At 39.5% G+C, this 21,248-nt stretch overlaps 1 protein-coding gene across 1 annotated transcript in view; it reads right to left on the reverse strand.

Annotated features, from left to right (window-relative positions):
• LOC117959256 (ephrin type-A receptor 5) overlaps positions 1-21,248 on the reverse strand; it is a 66,835-nt gene that overhangs the window by 17,195 nt on the left and 28,392 nt on the right. The window contains exons 4-13 of the mRNA XM_034896266.1: positions 17,624-17,779; positions 17,129-17,467; positions 7,774-7,898; positions 6,413-6,502; positions 5,723-5,792; positions 5,485-5,587; positions 2,848-2,915; positions 1,670-1,795; positions 575-760; positions 1-62 (exon numbers count right to left, since the gene is read on the reverse strand). Of these exons, the coding sequence (XP_034752157.1) occupies positions 1-62; positions 575-760; positions 1,670-1,795; positions 2,848-2,915; positions 5,485-5,587; positions 5,723-5,792; positions 6,413-6,502; positions 7,774-7,898; positions 17,129-17,467; positions 17,624-17,779 (1,325 nt within the window). The remainder of the gene's footprint in view (positions 63-574; positions 761-1,669; positions 1,796-2,847; positions 2,916-5,484; positions 5,588-5,722; positions 5,793-6,412; positions 6,503-7,773; positions 7,899-17,128; positions 17,468-17,623; positions 17,780-21,248) is intronic.

The raw sequence follows: 21,248 nt of genomic DNA on the forward strand, positions 1-21,248 counted from the left end.
CTTGAGGAAACTGTCCAGTGATCCATTCTCCATGTATTCAGTGATGATCATCACCGGCTTGCCTGAGGAGCACAATGTGAGAACATACTTCAGTACAAAAATAAGAATACATTTATGTTCATATAGATTCTTTTCAGATGCTTCTGTAATTAAATATATTGGGTGATTAGAAGTTTGGCAATATTGGAGCTTTCTGAAATATATTACATTCATTTTGTTATCACTGTACAACTTGATAGAAGCCATAAACGTTAAGTACGAGTCAGAAAAGGGTAAATTCAAAAGTGCAACTGAGCTTGATAAACCACTGTTGAAGCTGTCAAAACACATCTGAACCTGATTGATGAAGAACAGCTGAATCTGATGGATGTGGAAAAACCCTGACAGCTTATAGACTGAAGAAACCAGAGCAGAGTCTGACAAGTTGAGCCTGAGATTCGTACATCAACATCACCACAGTGCAACTGACACATAGGAAGTCCAAGTATTCGGCATTGTGACACCTTTTTTTTTTTTAAACCTGCAGGGTGAAGTGTGGAAAGTAAGACTAGAAACAGACATGCTGATGACTCACTCTTGGTGACCACGCCCTCCAGGCGGATGATGTTTGGGTGGTTAAACTGGCCCATGATTGACGCCTCCCAAAGGAAGTCGCGTCTCTGTTGCTCCGTGTAGCCCGCTTTCAAGGTCTTTATGGCAACCTGGATCTCTCTTTTTCCAGGCAACCTCAACGGTCCGCTGCACACCTCGCCAAACTCCCCTGAGGCAAAGAGACAAAGACCTCAACGTTACCTTTATCACCACCTTTAAGTCTTGTCCAATTGTGAACCAGACCTTTGATAGTGACATAGAAAACCTAATTATTCTCTCGGCATTCCTTACAAATTTCAATAGAAACCCATTAGAACACCAACAACAAAAATCACAATAAAGGAAAAATTGAAAAACTCGATACTGTTATGTAACCACTCTAATAATTGCAATGCATTTCCTTATGTTGTCTGCTATCAACGTCGCAATGCAACCAATTGTTTGACCTACAAATAGCGGGCAGGCATCATTCAACTCACTTCATTATCACAACGGATAGGAACCTACAAACCATTGTAAGTGTTATACTTAAAGGCCTATTTCCCTGCACAGTTAGAAAGCCTATAAAGCTCACAAATGTTATAAATCAAAATTTGGCAAGGCACAAACGCCATTTATAGAAGCGAGAGCTGTCATTTTATTTAGCATAGCGTTCGACTAAACTCAGTGTGTGTAAACGTGCTTCTATACAATGACTTGCAATCATGAATGTGACAGGTTTATGCAGGTTGAGGAAAAAATGACACCCTGTTGCAGAGGAAATGAGAAAATGGTTAAATTCTAAACAACATGACACAATTAGGCTAGACTCATTGCTGTTATTACTGTTCATTTAGTGTGTACCGATCCAAAATTCAGCTGTTACAGGATGAGAGTATTTGTACCTGAGCATGCTTGACTGAACAGGTTCCCTTCAAAACAAACAATAATGTATTCTGTGATACATTATTTTGGAAAAAGTCTGCCCCAAAATGTATGCTGAGAATATGAATCAGAGCATCTGTAAGAGAGAGACACACACACACACACACACACACACACACACTCGCGCACACACACACCCACCCAGTTGACTCACCAGCTCCAATGATCCTCTCTATGGAGATGAACGAGACGTCGATCTCCAGAGCAAATTCGTGCACGGCCTGATTGGGATCTTCATAGGTGAGGGGGTCAATATAGGTGCGCACCCCAGGGAATTTTACTGCAGACACACATGCATTGCATCATTATCATTTAGATGTAATTTACCATCATTAACATTTATTCAGGGCCTGTATCCACAATACATCCAGTACATACTGTGCATACATACATACATACATACATACCAACGTACATTAAATGTTATTAGGCCATTGCAGGCAATGTTGCAAATTCAGGAGCAGGAATTACTAGGAATTGTGATCAATGTTAAGTAATGGCTTGATATGAGTTTGTCATGTACATTTCCAGGAAATGTCCCATATTATGACATGAACACATAAAATGTATACTGTTATAGATCCATCCATATTTCATACCCCTTATCAAAACTATTTCTACCTTTTTATATTGTTATTGATATTTAGAACATGCTCTGAAGCCCTAATGCTTATTCTACTTTTTAAAAAAACTTAAACTAAAAATGACTTCAACTGAAGGTACTACCTACAAAACTGTATCTAGAGTAAAATGCAATGATTGATTCCTTTAATTATCCCCAAAACAAGTGACTTTTTAGTGTGCATGATAAGTAATTACCGTTCGTTTTAAATATGAATCATATGACAGTGTACCACACATACTGGCACTGTGGGATTTTTTCTCTGATGTTCGGTCACGGTTGGCTCTTAAGCCAGCAGATGGATGGCAGGATACAATGCCAGAAATGTTGCCAAATATATTAAGCTGTCACGGCCTATTAATAAAGCTTGTGTGTGTCCTCAGCCAAAATTGATGCCATAGATCCAGTATGTTATTTAAAGAATCTTGGTACAAAATACTGTAAACCGCACGCAGATGCACATACAGGCCCACACAGACACACACACACACACACACACACAGACACACACACACACACACAAACACACAGACACACATATACACACACACAGACACACACACACACACGCACTGAGGACAAGAATGGATAAACTGATACAGACATGACCGCTGTTTGAACCTTCTACATTACATGTAGTAGAACTGTACTGCCCACAGACACACACCCCCTCTTCAACACACACACACAGAATTTTTTTTTTTTCTTACTGCGACCGTTGTGGAAGTGCATCTTCTCCTCTTCAGGGTCCTGCTTTGCTTTGCTGTAGCCACACCGCCTGAGTGAGGGGACACACAAACACATCGGAATAAATGCCCTGTCACAGTATTGTTTTTGTTCACACGTAAAAGCATTGACTGGCGTTTTCTTTCTTTTTTTCATAGCTGAAAACCTTACAATGATGCTTATATTGGTGGCACATACTGACCACTCACAGGGGGTAGACAAAACAATGGTAAAAGCCCATGGAAAAGGACTAATTGTTTCAATTTACTCTGCTTTTTTTAGCATCATGTAACAATTACTATATATATAATATGTATATAATTTTCTTACATACATTTCCAAATTCTAGTACAAGACAGCACAAAATACTGTACACCCTTATGCATTTTATTTACTGTATCTCTAGACAAAGAGCAAACAGTGACATTTACACTCAGAGAGAACAGAGGGTAGCAAACGGAGATCTAAGTGAAGGTATCACAAAATTGCCCAGCCACAAAGAAGCAAATCCTGGCCAACACACAGCACGACAACACTTGGATCTAAGTGCAACCTAAGCTTTTTATTTCCTCCGCTAACTTACGATTCAAGGTTGCTGAACGTGCTGAAAAATACCAGCATTTTAGACATTAGCAAAGGAGTGCAGTTTTCAAATAATATCATTTTCCAAGAAAGCCCTTGTCAACAGATCAACTCTGACTTTTGGCAGAGGAGAAAGCAGTCTTGCGCTTTTTGTGTCTCCCCCGACGTATCGGCCAAAACCTGTATTTGTTTGTTTGATGTGTGTATTTGTGTCTGTGTGCAAAAAGCTTCTGCATTTCAATATTTAGATAAGCAGCATCAGAGATAAACAGGAGGATTGCTTTTAAACTTAATCTGACACGCAAACACGCACACATGCAAACATATGACACTAACAGAAAAGACACAGAGAGACACTCAAAATGAGGTAAATACATTGCTCTACATCAGTGCATTTGTAAGAACAAGAGTCAAGCAAATGTTTTAGATGCCGCAGTTTTCCTTATTTTTAATTAAGACAAAAAGCACACACACACACACACACACACACAAACACACAAACACACAAACACACACACACACATGGGTCATGTCCAAGTCTTTCCCATCAGGGCTCTCTGTAGGACAGCCAGGCTTGGCTGGGGGGGGTTTGGTACAGGCTGGAAAATGTGGGTGAGGGGATTCTGTTTGTATGTGTGTCTGTGTTTTGTACATGTGTGTCTGCCGGAGGGTGTTTAGTTTGCCGGATCTATTGAGTCAAGGGGTTTGAGCATGCCCATGCCCCGTCGGCCCTCCAACCTTCCAACATGTGTGCCCCGGTGTGTGAGTGTGTGTGTGTGTGTGTGTGTGTGTGTGTGTGTTAACCCATCCCCCCGTACTGTATGTGCTTGTGTCTACATACATGTCTGCTGTGTTCTGATGTCTATTCATTCGTTTACGTCTGGAGGGTCAAGCAGTAGCAGGGGAGGGTGGGGGTTGGGAGGGGGGCATTCCTTCATCCCTCCTCCCCCACACAAAACCAGAGCGATCCTCATCCCAATTGGCTAAACCAAAATCACCACTGCTTCTTTCTGATTTGTTTTTATTCCGTGAACCTAACCTAGCCTCTGCTGATTCAATAAAGAAAGAACAAAGAATAAATAATAGTTAAAGGGACAGAGCTTAATGTATGAATGAACGAGTGGCAGAGTGTGTGTATGAATGAAAAAAATGAACAAACAGATCCATGGATAGATCAATAATACAAACCCATGTATGGAGATGTGGGCGGATGTACAGACCATCAGAACATACATTTGAATCGGATTTCACAGGCTGAGCTTTGTCAAACTGCCCTTCGCTTTGTTAATTATGGTTCAGTAGAGGCATTCGGACATGCATGGCTGGTAATTAACTTAACTCAATGCATATCACAGGTAGATGTGGTTTATAAAAGTCAAGTGCCCAATTGTCTTCAGATAAATAACTTGTGTGAGGATTCTCAACACGGTTTAGTTTGGCCACTGATTATGTGCTTTGTGTGTTTGAAAGCTTCCCTTGCTATATACAGAATTTGCATTCATGTATGTCATCTGTGTGCATGTGTAAAAAAGATATCAAAAAGTTGATTTTAGCAATTCCATGACAAGGTGGTACAAAAGTGGAGGCATGAAGATGCAACAAAATTGCAAGTCTGTTATGTATGAAGTGCTGAATGCGGATGTATAACGGACCACAAAGTTGTGTCACCACCGCACTTGAAGACTTGCCTGCATGCATCAGCCCATCAACTATAACCTTAAAAGCAACCCCTTAATCCTGACCTATTAAACATCTCTAACCTCAAGCCCTGTCTCTAATCCCTTAATGCTGCTCTAACACAGACATATCTGGGTCACAAATGAGATTTGGTTTCTGGTATGTTTGTTAGTCAGCAAGAGGTCAGAGGAGGACAAGAGGATGTCCCCTGACTAAGCTAACGGGTATCCACATATTTACAAATGTACATTACAGCTGTGCTGTACTAAAGGATAAGAAAGTTTTACAATCTGAGCTGGCTCTCTTATGTGTGTGGCCATTTAATATAAGTTAATGTGCTTTCACTTGCGCATGTCTCTTACCTTCCACTGAGCAGGAATCCAGCGACCACCGCCAGGAGGACCAGAGCCAAGGTGATCGCCACCGCTACAATCGAAGCTTGAGCACTCTCGCTGGTCGCAGTTACTTCCAAAGGAAAAGAGGAGGGTTAGACACAAATAGCACACCCGGCATCTGCCGTTAATGCAGCCTCGTAAAAGCAGGCGGGACTCACGTACAAGTTGAACTTGTATGCTTATGCTCTCTCTCAGGTGTACTCACAGTAAGGGCTGGTCTGGAACTCAAAACGTCGGCTAAATGCTCCATAGCCTGCTGAGGTCCTGGCTCGCACCTGGAATGTAACATATCCAAATATTTCACATCTACAGTAAATACAACCACTGATGGACCACAACTAAGTACGTTTACGTAAGTACTGTATTTAAGTACACATTTGAGGTACCTTACTTAAGTCTTTTTTCTTTTCACGCCACTTTCTGCTTCTACTCCATTATATTTTAGAGAGAAATATTGTAATTTTTACTCCACTACATTAATCTGACAGCATAAGTAACTCGTTACTTAGCATATTAAGATTGTTGCACACAAAACAAACGTATTATATACAGAAAGTATAATATGCTAAGTTTTATTAAAAATACATAGTTGATTGAAGAAATTATTTGGATTGTTTTCAGATTCTTAAATGTGAGGATTTTTCTGCATAGAGTACTTTTACTTCTAATATTCAAAGTACATGCTACTTGCACACTTTTAGTTAAGTAACATTTTCAATAGAGGACTTTAACTTTTAACAGATAAATACTGAATATACCACCATGTTGTTTTATATACACATTCATTTGTGTTTCATATCTCTAATTGTTTACTCTCCTCTTTCTCATCTCACAGTACAAATTGTTTTATTATGACTGTCTTTAACTTATTATTTGTTTTTGACCCATGTCTGACCTGGAAGATGTAGGCTGAAGAGGGCTTCAGGCCTTCCACCACCATCTCAGTCTCCTTGGCCTTTATAATAGTGTAACTGGAGTCCTGCTCCTGTTGGAGAAGAGTGAGAGGGGGTTATTGTAATTCATTAAGTAGTCTTACATACGTTTTTGCAGCTTTCAATATTTGTTGTTGCAGATTTTGCATGTGCGTCGTCTCGCTTGCACATTTTCCCCAGCAACCTGTAATGCGCGTGTGTGTGTGTGTGTGTGTGTGTGTGTGTGTGTGTGTGTGTGTGTGTGTTTAAGTGCATGTGTGTAAGGATCAGTTTTCCAACTGTGACCACATCAGGTTTAAACACAGCTAAATGCCCTCTCCATTAGGCAGAAGCCATTAGCCAACCACTGACCACAAACCCTGCTCTGCTCTCCTGTATACCTTTATTCTGACCTTCCCAGAAAAGAAGACATTAGAGGACTAAAGAGAGAAAAGAGGAAGGGCACAAGAACAGTGAGCTGAAAAGATGCATCAAATTACTGTCTCTACCCAATTCCAACTTTTAAAAAAGGGGGGGGAAGGAACCCTGCTACATAAAAGGCCACTTCACTTAAAATTAACACTTCAGACTAACTTGATAATGACCAATTGGAACAATCTTGGTCAAAAGGTTTCTTTAAATTTAACACATTAAACGTGTGGAGCACAAGGCAACACTCCATTGGAATTGGACCGATTCTCAAATGCATGACATATACATTTCATTCTGAAGTAAAATTTTAACCAAGATCACTTCATACACAACTAAGTATACCGATGTCATGTGGTGCTGGCTTCAGCTGGTTGTATATAATTGCATTCAATTGCATATAGATGAGCATCGCATTGACAACGTAAACACAATTTAAAAAAGACTAACTCGATATGTGTTAACTTTAATGGCTCTTGTAATAAAATAATGAAACATTTTGTAAGGCAGCATTTGTTTAAAGCTATGAGGTAGTTAACAGTTAACGTAAATTTGTTTTATTATATGTAACCCTAACCTTTATATCATTTGTCAATATATGCAGTATACTTTACATAAAATATACTTAATTATAAGAGTGCATGCAAAATACATATCCCACTGACAACAAGTTTGCCTACAGCTAGAAGTCCCATATTCATCGCATCGGTTGCACTTTAGATCACGGCCAACATGTACTGTATGTCCCTGACAAATAAAAAGATAGAATAAAAATGAATAAATCAATCAATACCTCTGTGTAACATATGTACAATATGAGCTTTCTCAGAAACCACAGATGTCAAAAGTCAGTGGACAGAGACACATAGCTTTGTATAAGGCGTGAAATATAAGAAAAACTTGGATTATTTTTTACCTTTTCAAAATACTTGATCTCGTACTCCAGGATGATGCCATTGGGGCGATCAGGCTCTGCCCAAGAAAGGGCGATATTACTTTTGTCCGTATGGCCTTTTCTCACCACACTCACCGGGGACGGTGCTACACACACACACACACACACACACACACACACACACACACTTTTATTTTAGTATAACTTGTAAAAAGCAGCAGTTTAATATGATGCAACACAGTGCATCTATTTAATTCCAGTAATTAACATGACTGTCATAATAAACATGATTTTAACATCAAACATGATGTTTAAATACAAGAGAAATTGTCATAAAATCGGTTGGTTAACATCCCTCTTTTGATGGTACCTCATCCTTTGAGGTTTACATGCGCAAAGCTCATTGTAATGCTTGCTGTGATTTGTTGTACGTTATAAAATATTAAACGGAAGATGAAACATCAAAGAACTAATTCACAAAAAAGACAAAAAATGGGGTTTACTATATTAGAATGTGTGATGTGATGTTATTTCTGTCCTGCTGGGTGAAGAAAAACTTAAATCAGCAATTTTTAACAACATTTTTTCCCTAGAGTTTCTTCTTTGGAATTTAAGTTTGTTAGTTACCAAAGTTCCTCTGTGGTTATTTGGCGCAGCCCACTGAGCTTTAACTCAACAACTGAGACTACTTAGAGTTCTGGTTCCAAAGCAGCTCTAGCTCTGAAAAAAATATGCCTGCAATCTGGCAGCACCTGTGCCTAATTACACTATCCCTTTATATCTTGCTATTCAGCACACAGTGGCAGAGAAGCCCAAGAAGTCAACTATGACTCTACACATCTGGCACACGGCTTTTAGTGTAACCAAGTTTGGCTGTCTGCAGATTTCAAAAGCAATATTTATCACAGTAGAAAACTTTCTTTAGCCTAACAGCGTTTGTTTTTGGCTTTTGCAACGTTTCCATTTCCATTATAAGATTTTGGGTAACTTGTTCTGTAAGTTTTGAAGTCAAGTGAGCTCAGACGTGAGCGTTTCCATCAGTCATCGAGCCATCCTGTTGTAACCTGAACTGTTAGCCCATCTCTCAGAGGGACAGTTGGAGAGTCTCTGACACATAAAGAGCTTTTTACCAGGCAAAATGCTCCCTCAGGCAACATCCTAATAGTGTGTGTGTGTGTGTGTTTGTGCGTGTGTGTCTGTTAGCCTCCACTGCAAATGCTAAACAGTGTTTAGGTTTCAATAGCCTCAGCAGAACTCCACAGGGAATAAATCATCGCTACAAACACAGTAACTGTATCCTGAGTGGATGGTCGCACAGAAGTGTTATCTGTAACATCTTAAAAGCCTGAAACCAGAGACGGAATCACATACACAAACTCAACGCTTAAATGGTATAAATCCTGGGATGCAATGATGAGAGAGAGGGCTTCTTTCCCCAGCAGCTTAATGGGTAACAATACACCAACATCTAAGTTTAAACCCTCCAATGGATGCAGTTAGCCATGCTATATTTAATCAAAAGTTTCGAATTAAGGGGGTCATAGAGCGTACAGATTGTTAAGCCCTCTGGTATACAAACCTATGATTTAGGGTTATATAAATCAGCAATTGTTTGGGATTTTGTTAAATGATTAACTTGTTAATTGTTGGGTTTTCTGTTGATTGAATGACTAAACGATAATTTCAGCAATTCAAAACTGTAAATGTATTGCAACAATTTATGCCTATTCTTAATTTAGTATTTGTTGCAAAATTTGTGTGAAGTTTGAAACTTCCTTTATTTGAATTATATTTACGGTTACTGTGCTGTTTTAAGAAATGCTATGTACACCACCGGTCAAAGGTTTGGGGTCACTTACAAATTTCCATTCCACTCCATTATAGACAGAATACCAGCTGATCGGAGTGGGTGGCTGACCTTTCATGCAATATCTACATTGCTCATAATCAGCAACCATTCATCCAATGTTCCAAAGGCACATTCTGTTTACTAATCTGATATTTTAAAAAAAGTATAATAATTATGTATAATAATACATAATGCAATTTGAAATCTGCTGCCCAGGTTAAAAAAAACAATGCGGCTGATCCCAGCTGGTATTCTGTCTATAATCGAGTGCAATGGAAATTTCTAAGTGACCCCAAACTTTTGACCGGCAGTGTACATTTGAGGCCTATTTATAAACATTAGACCAATCCAGCCATCTGACCCTTTTAGCATGTTCCTTCTCAGCCCTAACGGTCCCTTTGAAGGAAATACCGAACCGCACAGACACACAGCATCCACTCAAAGTAGAATTTAAGTCAACATAGGACTACACAATGTGACAGCTTTTAGAGCAACACCTCAGCAAATGACACTAAACAGGTGTTTTAAAACCTGATGAATCTGTGAAACGCCAATACAGAGAGAGAAAGGAAGGTGATGGAAGGTGGTGCTAAAGGAGGGGGAGGAGGAGGAGGAAGAAAAGCGAGAGGTTTGACAAAAACAGAAAGAAGTGAGAGATGAGACATGGTGTGTAGAAAGGGTCTCCGCAACACTTTGAATTTAGCAACAGAGAAGGCAGTGGAATCACACTTCCTAGTTTAAACACTTCCAGCGCGTGTTACATCTGCTAATGAGCACATACAGTGCTGTAACGCACAACACAAATTAAAGGAGAATTACGGTCAATTCCAACACATAGCTCTGTTGTATGTAAATTTGAGTGCTGGGAGTAGTGAGAAAAAGAAAACAATCGGCGTTCCCTACATCCTGTTATCCTCCTGCTAGAGTTCGCACCCAGGTTGCTAAAACAGGGCAAGTTTTAAATGGGCTTTTAGCCTCTTAACATGTAAAAAAAAAATACCCATGTGAACTGATTCCTTTCAAGTGAACACTGTGAATTTGACTGCTGTAGATGTGACAGAAATGCAGGAAAGTTGTGCTAATTCAGATGTGTTTAGTTCCGGTGTTGAGACAGCTGTTGGAGAGCTTAGGGACCGTCTACAAAGTACAACACCAAAAAGAGATACAAGAAAAAATTGTGTTCATTTAATTATTAAATAAGGTAGTGTCTCCAAACTTACCGATTATTATGTGTCTACTGCTTGTTGCACTACAGCCACTTTAAAAAAATAAGCATATGCTTATATTTGAAAATATTTTTTTATCTCTTTTCTTTGTTGTAGTTTGTAGACGGTGCCAAAGCACTAATTGCAATAACACAGGAACTAAACACAGCTGAATTAGCACAACTTTCATGCATTTCTGTCACATCTACAGCAGTCAGATTCATTGTGTTCACTTAGAAGGAATCACTGCACATGGGTAGGCAATTTTAATGACGTTTTGAACATGATTAGAGGACAAAAGCACATTTAAAACTTGCCCTGTTTAAGCTTGTTGGTTGCTAACTCTAGCAGGAGGATAACACGGTGTAGGTAGCACGGATTCTTTGCATTGTTCTCGCTACTGACAGGACTCCAAATTTACAGGCCACAGAGCTATGTGTTGGAATCGACTGGATATCTTCTTTAACTCTAAATGCTCCTGAATGCCATATTCTGTTTTGCCATCTATCAGAAGTTTCTGTTTCGTGCAGAGAAAAGTTAGAAAAGGCTGTGTGGAGCTGTTCAGCGGAGGAGTGCAGCCCTCCAGTGCAACAACTCTGGCCTCAGATAAGAGCAAACTTATCACAGTGCAGAATATAAGCCTCCCGGATCGCTATCTATCTCAAGCATCACCGAAATCAATAGAGACCCTGAACTATCTGGTTTATTATCCTTTAACTACCCTCAGAGAATGACAGAAAGAGAGACCTAGAGAAAGAATGAAAGATAGATGGGAGACAGAGAGCAAGATACAGTATATGGCTTTATTAGGCTTGTAAAGTACCAAGGCTGCTCTCATCTTTTTCTGTTTCTAACCTAACCACCTACCCGTCTGCTCTATTTCATGTATTTCATGCCTCTCTTATGTTTTTTTAAAATACATTTACAACCGTGTCATTTGGCAGCCCAGAAGCGATCCATCACACAACACATTGCATTCTTATTTGAAGTTGAAACTCACATTTTAGTCACTCAGGAATTCATTAAGTCCTAACAGGAAGAATATTGGAAGTCCAGGGCACCTTCTTGGCCGTGTGTTTGAGGCACTGACCATCAACTACAATGTCTTTCCCATTCTCTCTACTGGCGTTGGACTAATAACGACATGCAATGCATAAACATTGCTTAAAAGAATACTAAACTAACAACCAGGTGGAAGAAAATCTTTTTTATAAAGTAAACGGTTGTGTTATGTACTGTACTGTATGAAGTTGAATTTCATAAATACCCAAGGAACGATGTATGAACCACGTGCCTCCATGGACAGCTTCTTTCCTCCTCTTTATCCCATATCTTCTCTGTTCTGATCTACCATATGTCTCAACTTGTCTTCTTAAACCTCTTCCAATGAAAATGACTTAACCCTTGTTTGGGAGAAAACACACCTACAATGATATATCAATATTAAACTGGCTGCAGCTCCTGAACCACACTGACTATATGCATGCATCAGGTAAACTAGAAACCAGAAAAGAAACCTCCTACAGTTTCAGGAAAAGGTACCAACACTTAAAGTTAGCACAAGATATGACAAATCTACAGACGGGTCTTCAAAAAGGACATTTGGACACTCTAAATGTATACTGTTTTCTAGAGGTTATTCCTCTAGAAAACCAAGTTCACCGAGTTCAATTGTTATTAGTTTCAGTGCATACATCCTGCCGTTGCTACCCCCTTACCTTTATTTATATATGTCTAAAAACAAAAGTAAGACACACAGGCGAAGCACCAGGCTGTGCACTTATACTTTACCACCCACACGGTAATGTATCACGATTCATTTGATTAATAGACAACAACGGCAAAAACAATGTATGAGAGCATTTAGTGTGCAGTTACCACACTGTGCTCCCACACTGTGAACAACATGAAAAACTAATGGGCAGAAATAAAGACATAATGGAGCTGCGCTACTACAGGAACTCATTTAATGCATATACAGATAATCATCAAACTTATCGGCTAACAAAACAGCGACTGGTTTGTGATTATTAACGATTGGATTAATTGTTATTCTCATTAAAATGTCTCCTTTTGCAGAATTTTACAGTTTATTCATTACTGCCAATCAAAACTTTACTGATTTATTCACAAGACTTGAAGAAATATCTCAAAAGACGCTTAGCAACGCCACCGGGCTGGAGCGACGGTTCTGTGGTCAGTTTGATCAATGCCTTGCAGCCAGAGCTTCGTGTTTTTTTGTTTTTTTTTGCACTTTCAATTTTTGGTTTCCCCCTTTTTCCGTGTCTATGAGCATCTGGGGTCATTCATCTTAACAGGCTCCTGTTGAAAGTCCCTGTGCTTCCCACAGTCAGCGGCCGATTATTCACTGCCTTCACGGGGTAGAGTACCAATCGGCCAGTTACACTCGAGCCTAACTTTTAGTGTGTGTTTCTGCTCTGTGATTTCCTGAACTTACTGTGCTTTGTTTGTTTTATTCTCTTCAAGATCCCCAAGCTGCAAGTTGTTGTGCCGCCTGGAGTTGTTGATTTCTGGCACAGAGTTTTCCTCAAGCCTGCCTGCCCCTGTTTTCAAGTTTGGCTACACCCTGCCGTGATTAGTCCACACCTCCTCTTGCCCTGAGTTTTGTGAATGTATAACTAAGCCTGTACAGCCTCGCCTGCTCTGTGTCTGCGCCTGGGTCCACAATACGTAAGAGCAAACTGGCGAGCTGCACCGGCCCTCGGAGTGTTTCGTGAATGTTTCTCCATACAGTAAATGTCCCCCCTCTTCTTGTTACTTCCCTTTATTTCATTTTCTTCACTGCTTTTTGCAATCTGACCTTCTCGTTCCTGATCACACCCTCCCCGTCATGTCTCCACTACTTCTACCCCCGTCCTGTTGTTCCGTCTTTCCCCTCTGCCTTTCACCTCTTCTCCTCGCGAGTACCAACACTTTATTATTCAGCAGGGCTTCACAGGGACACTGTGAAATCACCTATTTCACGGATCCCTTATCAAGGGTGACACTTCCCAAATATCAAATGGTAGATCCTCCAACTCTTCTTCTCTGTCTCTGTCTCTGTGTGTTTTTGTCACCCCAGTCTCTTAGTACTTTTGTCTGTGCATCTTTTTTTTCACCGCCTTTTTACCCTCACAAGTAGAAGCGCATTCAAAGACAACACAGATGTTCACAATGTTCATTAAAGTCATCATTGGGTAATTGCATCTGTGATACAGAGGCAAAGCAGGATGTTAACATGTTTGTGTTCCAATAGAAGCTTCAGGCTTATTGTTAACATGATCGTTCTGACTACTTTGGGAAACCATTTGAGGAAACCCAGCTGCAGCGATGTAGAATGTGTAGAAATGTGCTGACATCATGTTTGGGTGAGGTTTAAGGTGCAGCAGATAATCTAGCAACATCTGTCAAACATTGATTCTTTCCCCCATTTCAAATCGCAACTCAAAACACATCTGTTTCAAACTGCCTAATCCACTTAGTGTCTATTGCTCTGTGTTTTTCTGTTGTTGGCATTGTTGTGTACTTATTTTTTGCTGCTTTAAAATTTCTTATGAATCCCTGTAAGGTGTCCTTGAGTCCCGAAAAAGGCGTCTTTAAATTAAATGTAGTATTATGATTATGATTATTATTATGTGTTGTATAATTTGTTTGTTAGCCCGCCTCCCATATTTGTCAAGTGTTAATTTTAGACCCTGCACTGTACTGTGAAACAGTAGCCATTTAATTTACTTTGTAAAAAAAAATCATGGGTTTGATATGTTACAGCCCTAATAGGTAGGCTATGGGAACTCATATTAATGTTAAAAACAACTTCATGAAGTGTAATTTTCATGCCATGGGACCTTTAATATCCATATAAAGTTTACAAGCATATGTTAACTCTCTGTACCTTTTAGTGAGTAATGCCACAGGAGGGAGATCTGGCGTCTTGCAGTTGCAATTCCTATTTCCTATTGCATTTACTTGCCAAACTATGGTATCTAGAGTCAACTGTAAATCTGGTTAAGGTTAACCTGAACACTCTAAACATTTGCATGTGAGCACACATGTTTGTACATGTCCTGCAATCTGTTTTCCAGATATTTGGAACAACTAAACATTGCTATTGGTACAGCTGTTCAAAATCTGTCAGTTAGCCAATAATTCCAGCATTATTACCTCTACAAACGAGGTTCGATTTGTTTGTTGGTTTGTTTGTTTGTTTGTAGGTTTGAGGACAACCTACTGGCCCAATTTTAATGAAACTTGGTATACAAATATTCACACACACAGTGGCTTGAAAAAGTTTACACACCCCTGCTAAAGTTAGTTAAAAAGAGGAAATAAAAAAAACATATTTTGGAAATTAATCTTAATGCCTTAATTGAAAACAATTAGGAAAATCCAACCTTTTAAGGACACCCATCTTCATTGTGAATGAATAATGCATTGTAAATAAATACAAGTTTTTCCTTAAAATACAGAAGGCATAAGTATGCACACCAATGTTAAATTCCCATAGAGGCAGGCCCATTTTTATTTTTAAATAAACAGTCCATCCTGATAAAGTTCCCTTGGGCTTTAGAATTAAAATAGCCCCACATCATCACATACCATACACCATACATAGAGATAGAGATAGCATGGGGAACTTTCCATAAGATCATCTCTCAATGCAAATCAAACCAAATGCATATATTTATTGTGTGTGTGTGTGTGTGTGTGTGTGTGTGTTTTTGTATGTAAATGTGCTGCCTTATTGCGCTGATTAATGTACTAATCTGTTTGAAAGGAGCTGCGTAAATCAAGTTTCAATTTACTGATTTGATTTATTGATCGCTGCACAAACTCAAAGCTGCTGACTTCTTTTAACATTTATTATGGTTTAAAGTTAAAGGGAGTATATTTATCTAATTTTAACAGAAAGAAATCCCCAAGCGCAGCCTGTACCACATCCATGCCAAAGAGCAGTGTATTTTATCTGTCTTTGACTCTGCCAGCCACGTGTAATCTAACGTAATCCCTAATCTCCATTTGGTCCAGTGCTTGGCTAACTTTAATCTAGCTACAACTCCAATAAACTGAATGAGTGTTCTGTAGTCTGGTGTAATCCACTCAGTCTGCTGACAGTCACAACATAGCTAGAGGGCCGTCAGTACTCTTGACTGTCAGACAACCATCTGCCGCTCTCGCTCATTCTCTCCTGTACACACACATACATCCTACTGTTACTACCACTTCCTAATATTACTGTACTTTACTGTCAAAAAAACATTTGTTCAACAAACACACTCTTTTAAAAACTGTTTTTCTTCTTGCCTTATGTGATGGAAGCACTACAAAGGAAAGCATTAATCTCATATATTTCTCATTTCATTACGCTGTGTGCTACCCATTGCATTACAAGCAAATAAAAAATAAACTACACAAGCATACCTCCCCTAAACATTAAAATGGGCTCCCCAAGCCCATATGAATTTTAATCTCCATTTAAAGGAAAGCCAGCAAAGCCTCCAATATTTACAGCTTTGGGGAGTAGTTGGACTCTTTCATTATCTAGTATTAGAGTGTTTTTTTTATGTTTGGCCACTGTTGGTTTAGTGCCTTGCTCAATCATACTTTATAGTCACAGAGATTGGCTAAACTGCTCTGGCATTGCAGATAATAGAATATTCCCAGCAGCTACAAGTGCAAAACATCTATACCATCTGAGGTTTTCTTTTTTGCTCAGAGTAGACCAAAAAGAGTACTTCTCAGCCTAAAAATAACATGTAAACTTGCCTAATATCCGCCTGATTCATCAAGTTTGATCGGAACGCAGAATAACACCTGCTTCCACACAAGACACCCCATGCACACACACAGCCTTCAAATCAAGAGATTCATAGTCCCCGATTCCTGAAAATCCTGTTGATGAAATGTATTGCCTAAATGAGGGATACCAAGCTGCATTTTCAATGACAAATCTGGATGCAAATGTAGAAACAAAGAAAAGCTTTCCACTGTGCAATGTTCCCTCATTCACGGCAGGCATGGTGCGGGAGAAAGAAAATGAATACACGACAGATTTGTTGGACAAATACTGTGATAATTTGATCATCTGGCGTCTTTGTTATCAAACCCAGATCCTCGCCTGGATTCCAACACACAAGTTGGTCTGTGCAAGTCTCAATAAGAAAAATAAGCAGCTAATAAACCAGAAAATGGTGAGGATATGTATTTGAAAATTCTGAACACGTTTGAATACTGGGGGGAAAACAGGACAGCTGTGGTGCTGATTGGAGAACTCATGGGGAAGCTTTGATTGACAAAAAAGAAAGTATTGACTGGCGTGACATACCTGCCTGATTGGTTGTCACATTGAGCGACACATACTGCTTGGCATGGTCTTTGGCCAGCTCTGACACCCCGTTGACAGCCTCAAGCAGGAAGCTGTAGTTGGTGTGCGACTGCAGGTCGGCCACCATGACCGAGGTGTTTGACAAGCCGACACGACGTGGCAAAAAACGTACGTTGGGGCCGCATTCTTCCAAGCCCCTTCCATCTGGCAAGACCTGTCTGCACAGGATGTTGTAGCGCACGTCCTTCCTGCCACCCGTTTCCATGGGAATGGACCACTCCAGGAAGACGCTGGTCTCGTTGACATTGGAGATGGCGTTACGTGGAGCAGAAGGAGGGCCTGAGTGAAGAACAAAAAGAAATGGATCCACTAATGTCATACAACAACATTTTAAAATGTGATCCAATTACAGCAACATGATACCCAAGAATAAAAGTACATTTGAAGTATAATCAGAAGTAAGCATGTGCAAACATAAATGTCTTCTGTTCTCACGTGTGCAGGCCATGTTGGGAGGGTCGGAGTCAGTCTTATAGTATCCATCTTCACAACTGCAAGCAGTGGCTCCTGTCTTGCTGGCCACACTGTGGGGTGGACATTTACTGCAGGCCAAAGACTCCAGCAGCGAGCGGTAAAACCCCACTTTGCAGACTGAAAAGACACAGAGGGGAGGGGGCGGATGTTTGGGTTTGGATAAAGAAGAGATGAGATGATAAGAGGAGACGTCCACATTGGAAATGGAAGGGGGTTATGGGGAGAGAGGTTAAAAAATGAAGGAAAAGAAAAGCAGAATAACATGGTAAGTTCCTTTGAAAAATCAAAAAAAGGAGGTCAGCATCCAAATGGTGGAACAATTTCCCTGGGCGGTTGAAGTTGATTTGAGGTTCCTCATGAGAGATAAGACTGTAGTAGCAGTGGTAGTAGTAGTAGTAGTAACAGTTTTTGTTGTCACATTTGTGTTTAGTTCTATGCTCCTTTTAAAAGGTCGGATTTCCCACAAGGGATTACTCAACCTGTGCAACTCTGCTCTCTTCATCAGGTTTTACTATCTTAACCAAAAAAGTTGATTTTTTGCAATGATGAGGCCTTCATTTATTGACCTTCACCCAGCACAGTATGGAAAACATGTACAAACAAATACATCAAGCACAGAAACAGACACGCTATCTCATTTTCCCACACAAACATACACTCAGACAGTCATCAAAGTGGGGCAGGTAGACAGCAGGGTGACGCACTCAGAATGTTAACACCAAAGCATACATCATCCACCTCTGTCGCCACGGCTGTGCCCCCAAGCCAACCAAACACTGACATATCACTGCATTGTTTTCTTCCGGATGTTGCTGTTCCTCCCAGACAGATACAAATAGACACATGCAATAGAGGATGAAATAATAATAACGGTATTAGACTTTTGATAGTGAAAGTTCCGTAGATTACGGTGTGTAGACAATGACAAATTTCTATTTTATTCTTTTGTAGCGGAGAGGAGAGCAGAGACAGAGGGGCAAAGGACAAAAGAGAGGAGACGTTTCCGGCCAATGATTTAAAGGTTAGGAGATGTATTTTTCACCCACTGTTTCCAAATGTGGTTGCTATGAAGACCCTTCAGGCTGCAACTGGTATTAACAACTTCATAATTACACTTCAGGTAAAAGGAAAGGACGATAAAGAACCGGAGAGGGGAAAGTATCGGAAGGTAAAAAGGAAATAAGGTGGCAAAAAGGGAATGATGGTAATAGAGGAAAAGGAAGAAGAAAGCCCCATTAAAAAGGGGAAAAAGAGGAGAGAGGGTGAGACAAAGGAGCAGCTAGATTTTTTTTCCCCAGGCATTAAGCGGCAATGGCGGTGATTCCCCTTGAAGAAACCTTGGTCTATTGTCATGGAACATTAGGCCTGAAAAATTCTGCCCTGGATCGCTCTGTGTGTCACCTCTGCCTCACCCACAAACACACACACACACACACACACACACACACACACACACACACACATACCACACAAGAACTTGTGCATGTGCTTGGCATGTAGCTCAAGATATTGCTTGTTAGGCTTTCATGATGCTGGCCTAGTTTTGAATGAGCAGATGACATAATTCATGCTCAACAGAGCACAGACAATGTACGTTATGCCTTTAGGGGTTATTTTATTCAGATGGTATTCAAATTGTCTAAAGGCTTTAGTTCTGCTGCCATTACATGTGGGGATAAAAGGTATAAATGCAGAAAAAATTGATCCGTACTTATTAAATGTTATGTTTTGTATTGCAATGCCATTCACTTCATTTTACTCTGTAGCAGTCTCTGATAATGTATAACCTTATCACCTTCTATATATATATATATATATATATATATATATATATATATATATATATATATATATATATATATATATATATATATATATATATATATATATATATATATATATATATATATATATATATATATATATATATATAGGGTGATAAGGTTATACAGGTTATACATGTATGTATGTATGTGTGTGTGTGTGTGTGTGTGTGTGTGTGTGTGAGAAAGAAGGAAAAGAGAGGGCTGCGGCATTCAGGGCAGTAGGACACACCTGATCCTTTGTCTGCTTTAGCCCGCAAACATTTATGATTGCATTCAGATTTATTGCCATAGTCTGGTGTCTAGCTCTCCTTGACTTTATCCTCCAAACCCCCCATGGCCAAATCAATAAAAATTGGGTGGCAGCTCATTTCTCACACACAGACACACACACACAAGCATACACACACAAGCATACACACACACAAACACACACACACACAGACACACACACACACACGTGTGAAAAAGAGATGATAAAAAGCTGCATGATAAAAGTACTGACAAAAAAAACCTCTGAACATATTAATAATTTTAGATAGTATGTTCAGATATCATGCCAGCTATGAGTATTTATTTTTGGTGCTTAGCTCTAGCCTCCTGGTGTGCCTGTGCTGCACTCTCCAAAAATCACCTGCCAATCAAACAGGGTGGGCAGTGAGGCACTATGATGGCTACTTACTTGGATTTCCTGTTGATGGAATTTTGAGTTTTTGTAGATTGTTTTTTTCTGTTGCTGTGACAGAGTATAAGTACTTAGTTTTTCTATTTAGTCCACACATACCTGGAATATATATCAAACAATATTAACCATACCATCCTGGATATTTCTTGAAAAAGAGTTGCATGGAACTATGGTACTGAACTTAATATACTGTATGTAAAATGAAACTGCCGATTTCTGAAAAACGTTACTGCAACACAGATAAAAAGAGACAGCAACAAGATAGATGTAGACATTTGCTGGTAATCTATTGTAATGTGGAGATTATGCAATGTGACATTTTTTGATTAAATTAAAATAATGAATTCATTTCCCCTGGAAGTTGCAATTGATTATGAGAATGATGTAAACATTTGGAATTAAAATGTGCAAATTAATGTGAAAAAATGCACGCCAATTAAAGTCACTTCCAGTTCACTAATACGCAACAACAGTTTAGATGTTTAGGTATTTATTATCATCAATTCTAGCTCATTTACATTTAGGGTAAATAGATTAACCATGCCCTGCAGGAACAGTGAACATTGAACATGGGTGGAAATGAACTTCTAGCTTGTGTTGCTAAACATGACATGATGGCATGAGTGCAAATAGATATATAGTGTTCCGTTTTTCTATTTTTCGCTTAATTATGCGTCTATGGATTTATCACACGCAGCCAAAAAAGGGTGAAAAGGTCAGGGCAGCCAACTAAAGGCTAAAACTGGGATGAAGTGATTAAAATGCTGCAAAGAGGGAATAAGAACATCCATGTTTAGAGGGGAATGTGAGAGCAAACAGCTGAAGGGCAGCCTTAAAGTCCGTGGTGTGGCTGTCAGGGCAAGAGCAATCGACTAAATGCCACTTAAATGGCACCTGGATTACTGTATTGACTTTGCGATTGCAAAGTTGAAGTGAAAGAAATGAAGGTTGTTACTATCAATGACAGATCTACCATATGTACACAGTCATTTAGAGAAATAGATTCTGACATTTCTAATTGCGGATTTGTGGCTATATGGATTGGTTGCCATTGATTTTTATATTTTTTAATGATCTA

This window comes from Etheostoma cragini, chromosome 16, assembly GCF_013103735.1.
Source record: "Etheostoma cragini isolate CJK2018 chromosome 16, CSU_Ecrag_1.0, whole genome shotgun sequence".
Taxonomy (NCBI): domain Eukaryota; kingdom Metazoa; phylum Chordata; class Actinopteri; order Perciformes; family Percidae; genus Etheostoma; species Etheostoma cragini.